Genomic DNA, 21336 nt, shown 5'->3' on the forward strand with positions numbered 1-21336 from the left:
GTCCGCCACAGCCGGTCACAGACATTGGGATCTTTTTATTAATACCACATCCATTTGCAGTTTGACAGGACCCGATTCTCTGGGCTCCTGGGAGGGCGGCTACTGTTTGAGGATGCACGCACACACGCACACACGGCTTCGCGAGGCATTTTTTTCCTTAAAAAAAATCCACAACAAACCTGCCTGGCACAAAGGTGTGTCAATGATCAAAACACAGCAGTAATAAGAAAACCGACAGGAGGGAGGGGGGAGCCCGGTGACCATCAGCGGACACATTCCATACAACAGACGGAAGAGGAATGAGAGCAGAGGAAGGGAGAACCGGGAAGGACAGGGATGCCTTGGAGTTCCCCGGCCAGTCTTTCTCCTAACCATCTGACATCCAAGCCGACAGCTCGTTCTGCTTCTTGCTACCGAGCTGCCGCTGCGGGCCTAGAAAACACGGTGCGCTTCGTCCAGATTTTCCATTCACTGCTCACTCACTCTCGTGGACACTCGGCAGCAGCAAATGCATTACCGGAAGCCACGAGTGCCTAAATAATCTACTCTCAGAAGACAATATTAGAAGGGGGGAAAGAAAGTCACTTGGAGCTCGGACCAAAATGCCTTTATCCTCCCATCGGCCGGTCTCCCTTGCTGCTCTGCACCGTCGGTCCTCCCGCAGGAAGCCAGGGCCTTGAGGCCTGGCTAGGAACCGCTTCATCGCCATGTCGGGAGGGCCACTGTGGAAAGACGCTTCTCTCCACCTCCCTCCATAAGAACGAGGAAAATCTTCCAATAAAGTACCAACACCTCCAAAATGCAAAGCTACCCTCAAAACAAGGTCAGACTCCATGTAAACCACAAAATGTACTTCTAGAAGATCATCTGCATTTCGCTTGATTTAAACAAAACAACCCCAAAAAGCAAGCTATTTCCTCCTCCCAAGCCCATGCTCCTAAGCAAAAGCCCCTGTTTTGGGGTCTGTCTCCCCAGCACAGCTCAGGGAAGCTGCGCCTTCAGGCCAAGACGATGACAATCCGCCCAGGACGACCCAACAGAGAAATAACAGACACGGGAAAAGAAGGGAGCTAGAAGTTCCTCTTAGAAATGTTCCCCCCACCCTGGACTGAGATAGAATTACAACAACGGAGGAGGCCACATGCAGATTATTTTTCTCTAACAAGTTTACAGCAGTGTACAGCAGTTACAGACTTTTTTATTTCATAATATGAAAAGTACAACCTTATTAAACTTGAAGTGAGGCGGGGGAGAGGGAGGAAAGCACATTACAGGAATGAGTCACAAGACTAAAGCTCAGAACTGGTGTCATAAAGGAATACTATCCACTTCTCCAAACGGTCGCGTCTTAATCATTTGAAGAAGAGTGGCAAGCGGATCTCATCCCTTCTCTGGGTTTTCCTTCTAGTCCCCATTGTCTTGGACCAACAGTAACTTACTGGACAGAAGGAAGATCACGACTCTTTCGAAGTTATTAAATGGAACCAAAAGCGATGCCTCTCATAAGGCCCTACTCCGGGCAGAAGATGGCCCACCGAGAGCAGGGACCGTCTGTCATGTCAGCCTTTCACACAGTGGGGCAGTAAAGGGTCAGAGAGACAACAAGGCCCAGAAGATGGGAAGATTCCTCAAAGCCCCTTCACACCCAGACTCTTGCCCCAAAAGAATTTGTCCCAAATAAACTGTTCTGCTTTAAATTAAAAAGAGATAAGCTGATGATGAGAGATTGATTGGTAAAGGCCAATAAGTGGAAATGAGCTAGCTGGGATCTTCCTTCCGAATTCCACCCTTTCCTTTCAATCTTTCATCACCCCGTGGTTCTAGCTGGAGGCAAAAGCGCCCCCTCCTCCCCCACAAGATGTGGATTTATCCTATACAGGCGAGTCTGTCTTTTACGCTTGTGGGTTCTAAGACATCAGTTCTTTTTAGTCCCGAATGTTCTTGTGCTTGATACTGAGGACAAGGAGGAGGGAAGGGGAAATACCAAATTAAAGAAACCTTGGAATACAGGCTCAAGCTGACAATGAGCATACTCCTCCATAGGTACAAGTAACAATGGTTATAACTATTAAATGGTGTTTTAGTAACTGTTGGATTTCCAGTTTCTGAGCTGTTATTCTGCCTTTTTCTTTGCGATGCCAGGAAGTTTTGCTTGGATCCTATGGAAGAAGAAAAACAAAAGAAAAAATGAAGTCCCTTTTAGAATAAAATAATTTTAAATCTGATGCTAGGAGAAATGAAGCCAGTTTGGAATTTATATACGGAGTGAAAAAGATTGGAATTCCCTTCACCAATGCACATTTCAACCACCAATGACTCAGGTGGCCAACGCTAGGCCAGACTCGCAGGTGACATAATTTGCCCAGTCACACAGCTATGCCACGTTAAGCTAACCATTTATTTGAAGTATTAATGACCAACATTTTCTATCTTATGCACAGCAGAGAACTGGAGTCAGTCAACTTTGTTCTTCTCAAGGTAAATCAACTTAGAGGGTCGTCAGGTAATAAATAACATCGACAGGTGATATCTAAACAGAAACTTGATCTGAGAATTTGTGAAGTGACTTTGCCAGTCTTAAAAGTATATGCACACATGTAAAATGTGCTCAAGACAATGTCATGAAGATGGTTTATGCAAAGGGATCAGGTTCTCTACTGATACAATGGGAAAATCATGAAAACTGAGTTGTTAAAAAAAGATGCAAACTCCCAGAAGTGATAAAGCTTTAAAAAAAATTTTTTTTGCTAAAATATCTTTTTTCTGAAACAAGTGTAGGATGGAAGTGCTTCATTATACCAGAAAAATAAATGTCAGTTAATCAGAAAACCTTAAAGTCAGTTCAGAAAAGGAGCTGCACATTCTACATGGCCATCCATTTCCAGCACAATGAGAACCAGAAAAAAGTTTTCCAAAACAATAGATAAAATGAAAACTTCTGATACTAAAAAATTCTTCTTTTGGGCAGCTCAGTGGTTCAATGTATAGAATGTTGGGCCTGCAGTTAGGAAGATTCATCTTCCTGCATTCAGTAGTTGTGACCCTGAGCAAGTCACTTCATCCTATTTGCCTCATTTCCCTCATCTGTAAAATAATCTGGACAAAACTGCAAACCATTCTACCGTCTTTGCCAAGAATACTCTAATGCAGTCCCAAAGAGTAGACCCGACTGAAACAACTCAACAGCAGCAACAGTTCTTCTTTAACCCAAACTTCCAAATACCAAGTGCTCTATTATGCTGTTGCTCAGTTTTGTCTGATTCTTGTGACCACCCCATGGACGACACTGTCCATCGTCCTGGCAAAGGCACTGTGAAATTTCCTTCTCCAGTGGATTAAGGCAGATAAAAGTTTTAAGTGTGAGGCCAGATTTGAAGTCTTCTTGATTCCAAGCCCATGCGCTATCCACTGAGCCACCTAGCTGCTTCCCAGGCAAAGAGAGGTTAAGTGACTTGCCCAAAGTCATATAGTGTTTGAGGGTGCATTTGAACTCAGGTCTTCCTGACTCCAGGCCCAACACTCTATCCATGGATACATCTAGCTGCCCTCACTCTATCATAGCAATGTGTTTTAGGATGTATCAATGGAAGATGTTTAGATGTGACATGAAGTTATTTTCACAAGTAGCAGTAAAAAATACTCACTTTGCAACAACTGCCTTGGTCTGATCACGAGCAATGCCAACATAATGGTCAATCTGTGTCTTTAAGGAAGAAAGAGTCAAATTGTAACAGCAGGCAGAATATCAAATCTCCTTTTAGCAACAATTCCCCTAAGTATGTCTTCTTCCTTGAACACAACTATCTTCATCAAGGTAATTGGAAAGCAACAGAAAGGGCTAGCAGTGAATTCTTCCATGATCTGGGGCCATATTTTAATCTTCTGATGTTGTATTTCCTGTTCCAAATGTTCTGCACTCACTGAGGTGCTTCCCTAGATGTATATTTAACTAAAGTCATTGGTGTGGAGTTTGCCCTTAATACCAGGGGCTATATCCAATCCATTCCTGCTAACTGCTGACGGTTTATTGGCAGGGTGGTTTGGCATCTCCAAATTGAGCTCTTAGAGCCTGGTGATGCTCAATAACCAGTTAAATGTGGCAGGATTGCTCCAGATGGTGGATAGTTCAATTCCCTCACATACTTGTCTTTTAAAATTAAAGTAGGAGAAACAAACAATAAATCAATTAAAATGTTTTTTTAATGCAATGGGAAAGGATGATGAAAGCAAAAATAAATTTTCAGTCTAATATACTGCAGTCAATCATTCTTTGAGTTTATCTTACCTTATACTTTTCATAGACAATTGGAACACTGAAGACCAGCAGTTCAGCTGTAAGAAATAATCAATGTTACTTAAGGAGGATAAGCGGCATAATCAAAGCAATATGTTAAGCCTAAATTGAGGGAAATAGTTCTGATTTCTGATTCAAAAGAGCTCCCAGAAAAAGTTTAAATTAAGAATGTTATGTGAGCTTTAGGGGAATGCAGGCAAAGAGCCGAGGATACCAGCAAACATGGTTTGTGAAGCACATGAGGGGGATCCATTCAACACGTACAACATGGAATAAAGGTCATTTCTTTTTCTAGGCAGAGGCCACATGGCACTGTAAAGACGAGGACATGAATGAGGAAGTAATAGCACCAGGCTGGCCTCTGTGCCTGAGTCAGGCATCTAAGTGCCCCCTACGAGTCCCTGTACCAAGACACACTGATGTTGGCTCCCCAGCCTCCAGAGAGGGCATACCAATCGCCGGGAAGGTACACGACACATCAATGGGAGCGTAAATGGAGGAGGCCCACTCGAGAAAGCTTTCTTTCCCCGACTCCAGCACCAGCACTCTGCAACTGCCCAGCCTCCTCCACAGGGAGGACTCGCACCCTCCTTCCCAAGCACTCCAGCAGCACCATCGCCTTACCAAGAATCAGAAGGGTGATTCCATTGAAAACAGCACCCACGTAGGTCATCAGCCACATGAAGACAGCCAGCTAGGGAAGACAGGGTGAGACTGTCAGAGGTGCGATGCTCCAGCTTACCTGAGCCTTCAGCAGCTCTACCTTGAATATAGTTCCTCTCTAGCTCAGCAAACTTCAGCCTGAGGCCTGTTTTTAAAAACCACTTTTATGAGTTAAGAAGGTTTGTACATTTAAAAATACAAGGAAACTTTATTAACAACCATTCTTAACTGGCAAGCAAACATGGTAGTTTACAGACGCTGCTCCTTAGGTAAGAATCTGCCACCAGTCACTGCAAACTAATCTCCAAATTTCAGAGCTGCTGAGATTGTGCGGAGCCCTCACCACTGAAAGGCAAATTTAAACCACTTCTTGCTGGTTATCTTCTTCCTTTCTTCTTCTCAGTCTATGTTCTTTTAGCAAGAAGTGGTCTCTCCACCAGAACATTGTACCCAGTAACTGAAACACTGCGGAATGATCAACTGTAACTGATTTTGCTACTAATAGCCATGCAATGATCCAGGCCAATCCTGTGGGACTTATGAGAAAGAGGCTCTCCACATCCAGAGGAAGAACTGTGGGAGCGGAAACACAGAAGAAATTTGGGGTTTTGGTTTTAAAAGATGACTCTATTACAAAAACAAACAATATGGAAATGGGTTTTGAGTCTAATGTCTAATCCAGTGGAATTTCTTGTCAGCTCCAGGAGAGGGAAGGAAAGCGGGGAAGGAGAGAACATGAATTATGTAACCACGGAAAAATACTTAAAAGAAGTGGTATCTCCTCCACTAAATTTATTCTCATTTTTCAGACCCAGGCAAGGCTGAGCACAGTTCCCTCTTTACTTTTTCTCTGCTAAGCCTTTATTCCTTCCTTGTCTTAGAATCAAGGCCAGAGCTCCAACTAACCTTTAAGGAATCCACCAGATCTTCCACCAGAAAGAGTCGGATGATGAGTTTGAGAGCCTTATTGACATGCACCATAGCAGCATTCACATAATTATGGAAAGCTTCTGAGGACAAAGCAATGTCCACATCCAGGTAGGCTCTTAATGGAAAAAAGGAAAAAACAAAACCAAACCATGTACTTGACAAGTGAAATCATCAATTTGGATTTTCTTTCTAACAAAGTAGAACACCCTTATCCATGGCCTACCCATTCTAATTCTAGTTCCCATCCTCCCAAAGGTCACCACAGGGGACCCACCCAATAAACTGGAAGTTCTCCTCTTTGCTTTCAAGGAAGCAGAAAATTTGAATTACTGGGAGGACAGTGAATGGGTCACAACTCAGGAACTCCTGACTCTCTACTCTTAGCTCTATTATGAGGTTGTGATGTAACCATGAGCCCTGGGGTTGATTCTTTTCTCTGTAAAATGAAAAGTAAAATTTCGCCTCAAAATAAGTTTCTAACAATTAAGAGTTAATAACTATTTAGAGCATTTAGCAAAATGAAATACAATAATCTACCATATAAATTAAAAGTGTTAAGGAAAATGATACTGGCAGAGAAGTCATAAAATTACTCTATAAGCATTCTGAGGTAAAATTAAATCTGAGGCAGAATTAAATCTTTGGGGCAACTCATCCATCCACTTCAGTAAGCTCCTCTTTCTTCAAAAAATGAACAGAATGACAGCCACTTCTTTTCCTCAAAAATAGTATTTTAAGGGTTTGAGATTTCCAACAGAAATGTGTTTCAAACCCTATAACTGGTTTTTTATGAAAAAAATATCTTACGAGTAGCCAGAAATTACATCCCAGAAACACATGTTCATCTCTTCAGCTTTAATAATAACCTGCCCTCTAATATAAATGTAGCTAAAGAGGAGGGAAATGAGCACCAACACATTAAAAGAAGTATGAGATGAACTCAAGAATTCCCACACTTCTCCAACATACCATGGATAGAAATGCTTTCCCTAGCTTTACCAATTCTAGAAGACCTCAAGGCCTAACATTAAAAAAGGGGAAGGGGGGGGGGGGCAGCTGGGTAGCTCAGTGAATTGAGACCTAGGCCTAGACTAGACTAGAAATCAGAACTATTTTCCTTCATTCAGGCTTAAAAGGTGTGCATATTGCCTTGATTATGCCACTTATCCTCCTTAAGTCCTAGGTTCAAATCCTATCTCAGACACTTCCCAGTTGTGTGACCCTGGGCAAGTCACTTGACCCTCATTGCCTAGCCCTTACCTCTCTTCTGCCTTAAAACCAATACACGGTATTGATTCCAAGATGGAAGGTCAGGAACTAACTGTAAGTCACCCTATATAGTCCTCCCAGTTTCTGCCTATTATTGGAGCCCAAAGGTTCTCTACCATAGTAGCTTCTCCATAGTGTCCCTTCTTGGGGGAATCTCTTTTATCAGCACCCCAAGTGATTAGCAATCCATTAGTGTGCAGAGTGGACTCTCCTTGAGGAGCTGCAGAATTTCCTTTAAAATACTCTTCCACTCACTTGAATGGGTGGCCTTCTTCTGACTTCTGTACAGCTTGGATGACAGACTTGTAGATTCTGAAGGAGATAGTGACAGAGAGAAGGGCCAAGATGAGGTAAGAAGCCACACTGATGACACTGAAAGCTGCTAGGGAGAGCAGCATGATCAATGTGGTGCCAAAGACAAGGCCAGTCTTCTTGACATCCCGCCAGAAGATGAGATCATGCACTGTCAAAGGAAAAGGAAAAAGCTTTCAGAACATAACCAAGGACCACAGTGGAGCCCACGTCCAGCCTAGCCTGTCCTAGTCATGTGTATTCTCACTTTAAGAAAACCTACCAGACAAAACGAGAGGGCATTATTGTATGGCAAGTGGGTTTCATCAGACAAAAGGCTTTAAATAAAATGTCTTTTCCAACACGGGAGTTTCCCCAATTGCATCTCAAAGAAAATGGCATGGACATAGAGCTTTTCAGAAATATATCCGCTTCAGAAAACCGACTGGAATTCAATAAAACCTCAGATTTAAGCTATGAGTTTGTATTCAACAGAACATCAAATAATGCTTACTTAAAGAGGGTTTTTGCAAAGAGAAAATTTGTAATAAACATATTTGGAGTGTCATTTTAAATATAAGCAGAATTCTTATATGATGGTTTGCAGAAAACTCAGAATGTTGACAGAATTCTAAAGTTAGAAAGAAGCTCATTCCTCCAAAATCCTAAAAGCATTACATCACAACTAGTTACCAACATATGAGCCAATGACAATTATTTTACCTTCACTAGACATGACAATTACTATTAGGACTTCACTGATGAAAAGGGGGCTAGTTCAAAAACTGACAGCTCCACTATCTTTTTTAACTGGATGTCTACCACATAGCTGACATAAAAAGTATATGCTACTTATTAAAGGGGATTTTAGAATCCAATTCAGTACATCCAGAAATCTGATTGTAGGCAATAACCTCAATCGCTCATGCTACACCATTCCCTCTGCTCCCCCAATCTTCAGAATTTGCGGATAGATGAGTCCATTTGTTTTGGGGGAGGAGAATGAGGAAATGAAGAAATATTATGCTACTGTCCATCAAGAAAAAAAGATTTAAAACAAAAGTAACTATAGTCAAGAGTGGAAGCTTTTATTCTTTTTAGTTCAGGATTAACGAATGTTGTAATCCTTGGTATAAAGTTGGGAAGTGAATCTTTGGGAAAAATCCAGTCTTTTTAAGTTGCATCTTTGGGTGCATAAAGGAAAATGGAACAAATTTGTTTTAGGGTAAAGGAGAGAGCCCCCAAATAAACTGATCTATATTGAAATGAGGGAAGCGAAGCAAGATACCTTGCTTTCAACAAAGAAAAAATTGGTTTATGAATTTGAGGGAACAGTAGTTTGGAAAAAACTTGTCTTTACAGTCACTTAAACTGGATTTTAGGAAGGCAATTTTAGTCAGACCAGAAACAAGGAATACAAATCTGGAGCTGTACCCCAGCAGGAGTCTGGTGAACTAGCAAAGGAGAAGAGTTAGCAAAGTATAAGAAATTAAACACAACAAATGAACTAGCACTTTCAGCTTGCATTTAATTAATACACCTTTTAACTTGAGTATACTGATAAGCCGTCAGACTGGAGCACTTAAGTCTCCAGTGTCTCAGCAGGGCTCTGATAAGTACTTAACTCTTATTATTGTGGGAAAATCACAATCTAAACCTGTTTCCTTAACCCTTCCAACTCTTATCTTTTTCCTCATATCTCTTAATTTTTAAGTAATTACAGATTAAACAAAATTCTCTGTATTCAGAGGAAGGGCTATGGGCTACACCATTCCCTCTGTTCCCTCAATCTGCAGGATTTGGGGACCCATATGTCCATTTGTTTGGGGGAGGAGAATGAGGAAATAAAGAAAAGGAATTTGATCGTAATATCCAGGTAACCTGACAGAATCTGAAATACAAAGTTCACCGACCGATTTGCTATCATGCTATAATCTAGAGAGCAGTTGACTTCTACTCCAAAACTATACAAAGTCAGCTAGAAGCCCATGGGCATTAGGAAAAGGTCTCTCAAGAGACAAAGATGACTAGAGAAGACCAAAGATACATGTAGCTTGCAAAGGTCTGTGACCACAGGCAACAAGAGTAGTGGACTCCTTTCACAGTATCTCAATGGGCAACAAAGCCACAGTATTCATACCAAGAATGCTGAGGCCCAGGAGCTTTGAGAACCCCAATATTCTATCCTGGTATGTCAGAGAGAGTGCTGAAGATTCAGTGCTCTGAACTTCAAAGATCAAAGGGAAGTCTAACCCTGGGATGTGGAGGTCAAAGCAAGAACTCAAGGGACACAGAAAAAGACCAAAGAGAGTGGGCATAGCAGAGTGCCCACAAAGTGTATCAGGGGATGGCTAGCTACTAAGCACCAATTCAGGATCTAAGGCTGGAGAAATGAGGAAATCGAAGAAAAAAATTATCATCAAGAATCTCTGCAAATCTAAGTCCATAATAACTGGAACAAAGGAAAAATGGATTTTTCACATCTGAAAGAAATAAAGCAAAAGATTTTTTTAAAATCAAATCAAATCTCATGAGAAAAGAACTGAAAGGATAATTGGCTTAAAAGAGAAAATGGTAAACCTTACTCAGAAATGGAATTTCTGAGTTCAAATCTGGCCTCAGACACTAGCTATGTGACTGTGGGCAAGTCACTTTCCCTCATTTGCCTCATCTGCAAATTATTTGGAGGGGGGGGAACTATTTCAGTATCTTTGCCAAGAAAACCCCAAACTGGGTCACAAAGAGCCAGACATGACTGAAATGACTCAACAAACAAGTCAATGGCTCCATGGGACAGTAAGAAATATTAAAACAAAACCAAAGAATGTACTTTGAAAGAAAATGTTACATATCTGATGTTAAAAAAAAATCTGGAAAACAGGTTAAGGAGAGAATATTTAAGAATCATTGGATTCTCTGAAAATCATGATTTTTAAAAGTGTCTGAACACTATATTTCAAGATATCATAGAATTTGAGTCAACAAGAGCCGAAGAGCATTGTGAAAGGTAAAATGGATAATTTTCAGTACATTAAATTGAAATTTTTGTACAGCAAATGTTGCCAAGATCAGAAGGAAAGCCAAAAATTAGGGGAAAATTTTTTTATGAACAGCCTCTTGAATAGAGGTCTCAAGTCTAAACCATATAGAACTCTGTCAAATTTTTAAGAATAATAGTCATCCCTCCAACTCATAAATGGGCAAAAGATATGAACAGACAACTTTCAGATAAAAAAAAATCAAAGCCATATATAGGTATGTGGAAAAATGCTCTTAACTGCCTCTGATTAGAGAAATGCAAACCCAAGATACTCATATCTCATATGCATCAGAAATTGGTAAAAGAGCAAAATGACAAATGTTGGAGATGTGGAAAAATTGGGATATTAAATACACTGCTGGTGGAGCTATGAACTGATCCAACCATTCTGGAAAGCAATTTGGAATTACACCCAGTTATAAAACTGTGTATTGCTGGGTCTGTTTTCCAAGGAGATCAGGGAAAAAAGAAAGGAATCTATATGTTCCAAACAATTTATAGCAGCTTTCTTTGTGGTAGCAAATAACTGTAAACTGAGGGGATGCCCATCAATTGGGGAATGGCTAAACAAATTGTGGTATATGACTGTGATGGAATACTACTGCACCGTATTGGAAAGAAGTCCATGGGATAATGAACAATGAAATGAGTAGAACCAAGAGAACATAACTCAGGGAGGGGAAGGAGGGTTCTATAGAAATTCTATTAGTGGAAAAAAAAAAAAAGAAAACTGTCCAGATCTACAAAAGTCATATCTAAACCCCAGAAATTCCACATATAAAAAAAAAGAAAAAGCAACAAGCATCTAGAAACTAGTCAAGATCACACAAGACATGGCAACTTCTACTAAACCCAGAGAAACAGAATACTGGAACATAATGTTCCAAAAGGCAATGGGTTATAACCAAGAATATATAATCCTACAGAAAGGAAAGCATGGATCTTTACTGAAAGGGAACTTTAAGCATTCCTGATGAAAAAGCTAGAACTAAAATGGAACTGAAATAAAAACATAGTAAGAGTCAGAAGAAACCCAGAAAGGGAAATTTGAGTAACTAGAAGGAATCGTAGGATAATACAGAACTAACATTCTAATGGTGAAGATGAAGTTAGTGACCCTTGGGAATTTTCATTTCTTAATCGATACAAGGATAGTTAAGAAGCAGGATAACAACTGATAAACATGGAAGACAACCAGGTACAGCAAAAAAAAAAAACAACTTGGAAAACTTTAGAGCTCAGATCAATGCAAACATCAGCCATGTCTCCAAAAGCTCACCCCCCCCCCCCAAGGATACTATTAGCCACCTTTTTTTTTTTTAACCCTTCCCTTCCATCTTGGAATCAATACTGTGTGTTGGTTCTAAGGCAGAAGAGTGGTAAGGGCTAGGCAATGGGGGATAAGTGACTTGCCCAGGGTCACGTAGCTGGGAAGTGTCTGAGGCCAGCTTTGAACCCAGGACCTCCCATCTCCGGGCCTGGATCTCCATCCACTGAGCCACCCAGCTGCCCCCTATTAGCCACCTTCTGACAAAGAAGGAAGGGACAGGAGGTAAAGACAAATACTTTGGTACATGACCCTCCTATGGACTCTTTTTGTTTGATGATTATCTGTTTCTTTATTTTCCTTTTCTTTCAGCAGGTTAATAAAGAGGAAAGGACAATTAACTGCAATATGGGGGGGGGGCACTCTGAGCCATTGTAATGCTTTTTAAATTGCACAGAAAAAAAGACAGGAGGGAATTTCAGAAGGCACAAAAGAAAGGCAATTTTTAAAGTAACTTTTGTGGAATGTATTACATACTTCAAAAGTAAGTGGTGCTTTTCTTTGGTGTTTAAATTTAAATAAATTTGGGTGGCTAGGTAGCTCAGTGGATAGAGCATCAGGCCTGAAAGTCAGGAAAACCAAGCTAAAATCTGGTCTCAGCTGCTCTGTGTAACTTTGGACAAGTCATTCATTTAGCTCCAATTTCCTAGCCCTTTATACCCTCTTTTGCCTTGGTATCATTACACAATATTGATTATAAGACAGAAGGTTTTTTTGTTGTTTTTTTTTTAATTGATTCTGGGAACAACTGAGTGGCTCAGTGGATAGAAAACCAGGCCTGGGTTCAAATCTGACCTCAGAACTTCCTAGCTGTGACCCTGGGCAAGTCACTTGACCCCCATTGCCTAGCCCTTGTCACTCTTCTGTCTTAGAACCAATACATAGTATTGATTGTAAGGCAGAAGATAAGGGGTTAAAAAAAATTAAGAACCAGACTTTGTTCTCTTATGTGAGTTACAAAGCAAACTGGAAATCCAGAGTGCCAAAAAAACTGACTAATCACAGTTTCTCTTTACTCCAAGCATGAATCAGATAACAAAACAAAATGTTAACTGATGCGTGAAGGCACAACTAAGTTATTAAGGAAGCAATTACTTTTACAATGTATAATGTTTACTAAAACTTCTGGTTTGGATGCCATTGATTCAGACTTTGAGAAACAGATTTAAGCATTTCGGAAATGCCACTTTGCAAACAACTGAAAGCTAATCTTCTTGTCTCTCCCCACAGAAACTCCACCAGAGAACACTGTTAGTTAGTGTCAGCTTAGTCCCAGTTACTGCCAGGGGCAGAGCATCCATGGGTGGTCCTGAGGGTGACTGAAAGAATGGCAGGATTTCCATTTCTCTCCTTTCATGCTCTCTCGTCTGTCAATGCCTCTCCTCCGCTTCCCATTCCACATTAGCTTTGGCCACACGAGGCACTGCTCTGTCCAGGTACTCCCTTTACCTGCCTGCCTGCCTCCCATGACTTTAAGTACCATGTAACTGTGTCTCCCATCTAGGCCTGGAATCACAGCCAGCCCTCCATCCCAGGCTGGCTTTTTGCTTTTGTATCCACAGTGCTTAGCACAGGGCTTGAAGGGCAGTGGGCTTCTTTCTTTTAAACCTTACCTTTTGCCTTAGTATGGGACCCAAGGTAGAAGAGCAGTAGGGCCAGACAACTGCAGGTTAAGTGACTTGCCCAGGGTCATCCCTAGCTAGAAAGTGTCCGGGGTCATATCTCTGGGTCTCCACCCACTGAGGCGCTTTAATTAACTACCTCAAGCCATCTTCCAAGCCACACCCACTTTTTTCCAGGTTCTTCATTGCTGCCAACAAATAGCCCCCCCCCCCCGCCCCCCCCAGCATTTATCAAATGCCTACAATGTGCTGGGCAGTCCCTACTGGTAAGTAGCTCTCATGAGAAATGAGGCAAACGCATGAAGAGAAGACAAGGACAAGTAGAGCCAGTCAATAAGAGCAGTTAAAGACGAGGTATCTGACAAGGCAACATCCAAGGGCTCAATTACCTTCCCTTTCACCACGTACATCCAATCAGCTTTTAGGCGTTGTTCGCCTACTCCCCCATGTTCATAGGAGCGGAGGGCCACATCCAAGAAACAAATCCTGCCTCTGACATCCATTAACCGTTTAACCCTGAGCAAGCCGTACTCTTGGCCCAAGACAGCTTAGTCTAAATCACACTGGATTCAGTGGTAAGAAGCCCCACCACAAAAATCCAGACATCCCATTCTTTCCATTTCCCTGCCATAATTCAAAGAAGTTCTTGTCCCAACAAATTCAGTTATTCCTAAATGATCTCCTCGAACCCAATCTTTCCCCATTCCAGAGTGGCCAGGACAATCTTCCCGAAGTCCAAGCTTCATCATTCCATACTGCCAATAGACTAAGCGTAGTTTGGCATCCAAAGCCTGGCACAATCTGATTTCAACTCCCCTTCTAACTTTATTTCTCATTATTGCTCCATCATTCCCATATTCTTGCCAAAACGAACTACTACTGATTCCCAAATTGCATTCTGCTGCCCTTCCACGTATTCCCACAAACCATCCCCCAAGCTTAGAATGTCTTCCCATCTCCCACGTTTGCCAATTAAAACTCTTATTGAACTTCAAAGTTCAGCATCTGTGCCCTTCTCCATGGAGTCTTCCCTGATTTCCTACTACCTTCTAAACTAAAATATTTCTCCTTCCCAGATTTTCCTAAACTGTCTCTTGTTTATTTGTCTCTCACTTAGTGGACTATAAAGACCTTGGGGAAATTTTTGTATTTCTCTCTAGCGTCCTGCACATTGGAGATGCAGAATATTCACTGAAATGAACTAGTATCTGTTGTCCCTGGGTCTGTTCCTACAGCATAAGGAATGAGGAAGGGACAAATGTGTGGCTAAATACTAGGTTTTGTTTTGTTTTAACTTGTATGATACGCAGGCTCTTTTTTTGGATTCTGACTTTCGGGAAATCCAATAGTTCTTAAATTATCCTTTCAGGACCGACTTTCAGGACTGACTTCTTCAGGTCAGACACTTTTGATATGGGATGTCTTTCACTTCCTTCTATTTTCCAACTTTTTGATTGTGCCTGTGGGATAAGTTTCCCATCTCATTGGTTTCAACTTCCTTTCTCTAAGGTTTGTCTATAGCTGCACATCTCAGTGGTAAATGACCGTCAGGTCACTGACTGATGACGTCAAACAAAGCAGCATAATGGAGAGAGAAGCTGCCTCCCAACAGTACTTTACAAATATTCATTTGATTCTCTGGGAGGTAAGTGATGTCACTATCCCCATTTAAAAAATAATGAAAATGAGGGAAGCAAAAGTTAAGTGATCTGCCCAGGATTACATAGCTCATCAATATCTGAGACCAGATTTGAAGCTGTCTTCTTGTCTCCAGGTTCACTACTCTATCCACTGTGCCAACTAGCTGCTATAGTATCAGGACAAATCCTTTGCGCTACCCTTCAATAGCTAAAAATCAGAAAACATTCCACCCTCATAGTCTTACTTCCTTCAACCAATTACTGTACTGAAAGCTCCCATAGGATAGACATTAACACTTTGTTCTTCAAAATCACAATCCTGGATCTCCTGAAAACAAAAGGTTATCTTATAACATCAAAAATGGGAAAGCTAGGAAGCCATCTTTGAAGCTGCCACCACTGCAACTGAGGGAAATGACAAACATTGCCCCCAATCTGGATACAGATTGGGAGGTCTGCAATGTCTTTCCTATCCCCACCTGATTATAAGGAATGTCCTTTAATTAGGGATCCCAGGTCTTAAAACTTCACTCAGACTTTTGAACAGATCAGTCTTGTGGCCAAATTTGACACTGGTCAGATTACTTTGTACATAACAGATCTAGAAAGAGTCTCAACAGGAGATTTGGTTGGGGGAAAAGTACTGGAACTTGAATCTTACATGTGGATTTTCTTTACTCCTATCTAGAGCAAACTCAAGAATACTATATAGTCAATCATTCACTGAAAACAATTTGCAGTCAAATAAAGGAAATGAAAAATGAGTAGGAGAAACAGATGAAGTCACCTCATTAAAAATTTTTTTGAACTTAAAGAAACATCTTTTCACTTACTTATTGGGGTGCTCGACATTTCACATGAAAAAAGACCTCAGGGTTTGAGTGGTCTACACTGTTCAGTATGATTAAACAATGTATTACGGCAGTCAAAAAAAAATCAATACCATCCTAGGCTGCTTCAAATAACACATTCTCCACAAAAGAGATCCATCCTCTAATTGTACTATGTCCTATCAGAAATCTTCAGTCTGAGGCACAGTGAACAGTACTGAGGAAGCCTTAATTTCAAATCTGGTCTGGTCTCAGACACTTAACTAGCCTTGAAATTCTAGATACGCCACCTGACCTCTGACTACCTGAGTTTCCTCAAATGTAAACATTTTTTAAAAGCACCTTGTAATGTAAAAAAAGAGAAAATATTTTTAAAGCACTCTGCAAAACTTAAAGCACAAGATAAATGCTGGTTATGATAATGAAGGTATTCAACTAACTTTATGTGACATTTTAATGCCATATAGATTCTGTAGAGCATTTAGGATGTTTGAAGACTGATTGAAGCAACAGAATGTTTATCCTAGAAAAACCTGGGTAGAGTGGTAGGGAGGGCTTTCTAGACTTGGTCTTCTTATTCCTGGTAGGTTGGGCTACGAATAAAGGGTACAAGTTGCAGAAAAACAACTTCTGACTCAACACGTGGAAAAACTTTCTAACTAGAATGAGTTCAATGAGGGAGAAGTGGACTTCTCAAATTAAAAATGTGTAGGTTGAACTCAGTGATCTCTAAGACTTCTTTCTAGTTCTAAAGCTACGATTTCCCTAATTAGAGGGTTAAGTAGATGTTGACTGATGTAGAATGGATTCTTGGTCTACTACAGCTTGGACTAGATGATTTCCAAAGTTGGTTCTAATCCTTCCAATTCTGTGATTCTATTCAAGAGAAACACTCAAATCTTCCAGGAGGGACTCTTCCCATTAGCCCAACTTTTGGATCTTATATATCATACAGTAGTACTACTAACTCTAATCTCCTTTATATCTCAAATTATACTACAAAGCAGTAATTATTTACTTATTTAATACTAGCTCAAAAACAAGAGAAGTTGGTAAGTGGAACATATAAGGTCAACAACATATGGAAGCAAAGAGCAGAATAGCGCTTAACAAACACCAAGACTCCAGTTACTTGGGTATGGGCAAAAACTATTAGAAAAACTAGAAAAGAGGTCTGGCAGAAATTAGGTCTAGACCAACATTTCATTCTGTATTACACCAAGGTAAACTCTAAAACACATGAAACTTGGATTTTTATGTGGTGACATAAAAAAACAAATTAAAACCAAGATTAATGAATATTTGTTTCCTAAATGAGTTCTCAGTCTTGGTCTCCTTGAAATATTCTGGTCCAGGAGTTGGCAGTCTTTGATACAAGGGCAGTATTCATTTAGCGGGAGGTCTAAAGCCAATCCATTTAATGTAAATTCTAAGTAAAAAGATTTCTGCCATATTGATTCTAGGAATGATATATATAAATAGTTAAATGCTTATATCATATTTTACAGAATAATAAAATCTGTCCATCCCCAGCCATGAAACAAATTGACAGGGCCGAAGGAGTGGAGGAAAGATGGATGATGAGGGAGTGACAGCTAGTGCCAGAAACTGGTACTGTTTAGCTCTCCCAAAGGACACTGGTATCACTTCACATCTTAGTGAGAAGTAGAAGGGACAATTTGAAACAACCAAATACAAGCAAGAATTTAGAAAACTTAGTAAGGATACACAATGCTTGCTTTGGCATACAGTAACTGATTAATAAATGCCTTTTCAATCCTTCAGACATGTAGTTTGGTGAGAGAAACAAAAACTGTACTTTTAGAAACTTATTTCAGCATGAATACCTCAAATATTCTAACTAACATTTTTGACAAGATTAAATCTACCTTTTAAAAGCTCTAGTAAATTACATATCCAGACATCCTGTCATACACGATCGACACTAAAAGGGAGCAGCAATTGAAAAGTCAGACAGAGGACAACATTCAGCCAATGTTAAGTTCTATAAATTAGTCCCTTCATCCCTGTTTTAACTGCTGCACTAAGAGAAACCCCGCTATAAACTACCTGATTCAGTCCCTTCCATCAAGTTTGTTTTAAGCCAGGTTCCAAAAGCCTGCATCACAAGGTTAGAGACTATTAAAATGTTCTTATGAAAAAGAGTAAAATGGAGAATATAAGTTTATTAACTTCCTAATTTAAAAAAGTCCTAATCCTCCTAATTACCATCCACTAGATCTTTCTTCTTCCCTTACAATATTATTAGGGTCTATCATTACACACTAATATGACTAGCTTCCTTGAAAGAAAACTATGTTGATATAAAGTGAAGAGGGACAAGACAGCTAGTTAAATCATTTTACAATCCATGTAAGGAAAACAAGTAAGACTTTTGCCCAGATCATGTCTTTCTTCTCTTGCTAGATTTTACATAGTTTGACCTAATCAGTTTTCAACTGTAATTATAAATAATTACTTTAATCAGATGATAGTTTAAATTTTGATTCAACTTTTGTGGGTGGTAAATGGGTTAACAATCTGCTTTGCTATAGACTTGTTCAGCCAAATAAACCAGCCTCGAAAGGCACAGAAGCAGCATTGACAAAGAGCACAACGCAGTTACTGTGAAATATGGACACGCATGCTCTTTCTATGGACAAGTTTGGCAACAGCCCAAAAATTTGTGGGAACTTTTTCAAGGCAGCATTTCCTTCAGACTAAAAAAAACAAGTTTTTCCTCCATTAGAACAACCGTGCCTCCTCCTCTGTACTCAAACAGATTTATAATACCCAGAAAACAAAGTATCATTGACTCCCTCATAGGCAACAGAGAGGAGGGGCAAATCTAGAAATGAAAGAAAAATTGCAAAACTGACTAAAGGATCAAAGAGAAGGATAACACAACTTTAAAATATAATCCAAGAATAGAAAGAGCAAGTGTTGGTTTCTTATCTGGTCCCACTTAAAAGCTGTGTGACCCTGGGCAAATCATAACCCCAATTGCCTAACCCTGAGAACTGCCTAGCTCTCCTGCCTTGGAAGGGCATTTAGTATTGTTCTACGACAGAAAGTAAAAACAAAAAAACACAACCTCGGCCAAAAGGCAACCGGATAGATACACAAGTATATATGCACATGCAGCCCCCCCCCCCCCCCCCCCCGCCCATCACTGTTCAGTTGCCCTCAATGATTAGTAATGGGCTCCATTTTCCTTCCCATCCTAACTTTTGTAATTGTCTTCCTTCCTACCATCATCCTTGGTGATTTCACATTCAAGTTAATAACGACATTTTTTTAACCCTTACTTTCTGTCTCAGAATCAATACTGTATATTGGTTACTAGGCAGAAGGGTGAAAAGGGCTAGACAATGGGAGTGAAGTGACTTGCCCAAGGTCACCCAGCTAGGAAATCTCTAGGGCCACATTTGAATCCAGGACCTTCTGTCTCTAGGTTCGGCTCTCAATCCACTGAGCCATCTAGTTACCCTGAAATGACAATTCTAATACCTGGGCCCTGGACCTTTCACTTCGGTCACCTATAATAGAAATGTAGGCTGAGATTATATCTAAGATCTCCAAGATTCAGAACTCTGAAATTTTCTGATTACCATCTCTGGATTTTTCAATTCTCTTCTGATTGTCTCATTCTCTCGGCATCTGCTTTTCCCTCATGAATTCCAATTCTTCAATCTCTCTTTATTCTCCCAGTCCATTATCTAAATATACAGCTCTACTCTTCTCTTGAATCTACAAGTTAAGCCATTTCAACAAGACACTGTCCTCTGCTCTTGAACCTCTCTCCCCCTTATCTTTCTGTCTTTGGGTCTGGTCCTCATTCTTCCTATTTACAATCTCTCTCCATAAGCTCATTAGTTCCCCTAAGTCTGAATATATCATCTCTATGAAGGTGACTCCCAGAGCTACAAGCAGCCTTCATTTCCCTCATGAGCTCTAGTCCTACTCTGTCACATACCAATTACACTTCAAACTGAATGTGATTCATTGGCATCTCAAACTAAACATGTTCCAAACAGAACATACTGTCTTTCCCTACTTCTATCAAAAGTATCACCACCTTACCTTCTCCAAAATCCATTCGCTCCTTTATTTTACTTTCCAGAACATAAAATGAACCTTTCCACTTGCATTCACTTCCTTTTCCCTCATACAACCCATACAGGGTATGAAAAAAAGCATCCCAAATACAGCAATTTAATTATAGACATTTGGGATGGAGATCTCTGAATCTGCACATCTCACATTTCTTTTGAACTACAGCAATTCCCCTTTGCTTACTGAACACAACACCTTCTCTGATACACCATGCAGGGTGGTTCTGGGCATGGCCATTCTTCTATGCATTTAAAAAATGCTTCGGTGACCTTTTATTTCTTCTCTCACATTTTAAAAGAAAGGTATGAGGCATCCAGGAAGTACAGTGGATAAAGTGCCAGACCTGGAGTTGGGAGAAACTGAGTTCAAATCTATCCTCAGAAAAATTCCAGCTGTGTGATCCTGGGCAAGTCACTTCTAGTTTGCTTAGTCCTTGCAGCTCTTCTGTCTTAGAAATGATACTAATAAAGTAAGAAAATAAAAGGCAAAAGTAATCAAAGCTCAAAAACCCTGCAGTTTTGAATTGCCTTCATCTCCCACATCTAGTCAGCCATATGGTCCCCGTTTCCTTTTACAATACCTTTTGCATCTTTTTCTTTCCATTCCACTCAAGGCTTGTCTCCTCATCTCAAGCCAAGAGGCTTTCTAAGGCTGATTTTCCTTTCTCTAAATTGTACCTTTCCAATCTATCCTGCTTGCTACAACTGTATTAAACATCCTAGTAAACAATTCCAATGTCAAAGTCCTGCTCAAAAATCTCTACCAACTCTCCAATACCTAAAGAATAAGGTTCAAATACCCGAGTTTGTCAAAGATTCACAATCCACCTACCCAGACCTATTTGCCAGGACTTTCCTTTGAGACATTTATGTACTAGCAAAACTGTATTGTACATGCACAAGCTAGCTTTCTTGTTTCTGACAAAAAGGAAGCAATGTGGCCTTTCTCATGAATTAAATGAAGGGGCTGGGAAATTTATTGTATAATTACAATAACCAAGCAAGGCCCCAAGAGGACTAAAAACTTTTCCTTCTTTGCAGAGTTGGGGGACAACAGATATGGATCATTGTATAAATATTAAACTTAGTTGACGTGTTAACTGTTTTTGCTGAATGCTTTTTTCTCTTTTTTATCCTCTAAGAGAAGGCTTACTAAGAAATGGAACGGAGAGGAAAATGTTCCGAAAAGATAAAGAAAACAAAAGATATCAGTAACTTTTTTTTAATACAGGAAAGGAAGTGGTTAGGAGAGATACTTCTAAGTTCCTTTCCAACTCTAAATCCTATAATATTATTAGACCCTTTCTGACTGAAA

General features: G+C 40.2%; 1 protein-coding gene across 5 annotated transcripts in view; it reads right to left on the minus strand.

Annotated features, from left to right (window-relative positions):
• Window positions 1-15: 15 nt before the first annotated feature.
• RTN3 (reticulon 3) overlaps window positions 16-21336 on the minus strand; it is a 45612-nt gene continuing 24291 nt past the window's right edge. For all 5 annotated transcript variants that reach the window (XM_007497741.3, XM_001362850.4, XM_001362768.4 and 2 more), the window contains 6 exons: window positions 7412-7619; window positions 5864-6002; window positions 4919-4988; window positions 4286-4332; window positions 3645-3703; window positions 16-2159 (listed from right to left, as the gene is read on the minus strand). In XM_007497741.3, coding sequence (XP_007497803.1) covers window positions 2114-2159; window positions 3645-3703; window positions 4286-4332; window positions 4919-4988; window positions 5864-6002; window positions 7412-7619 — 569 coding nt within the window. In that variant the 3' untranslated portion in view covers window positions 16-2113. The remainder of the gene's footprint in view (window positions 2160-3644; window positions 3704-4285; window positions 4333-4918; window positions 4989-5863; window positions 6003-7411; window positions 7620-21336) is intronic.

Source organism: Monodelphis domestica, chromosome 6 (genome assembly GCF_027887165.1).
Source record: "Monodelphis domestica isolate mMonDom1 chromosome 6, mMonDom1.pri, whole genome shotgun sequence".
NCBI lineage: Eukaryota > Metazoa > Chordata > Mammalia > Didelphimorphia > Didelphidae > Monodelphis > Monodelphis domestica.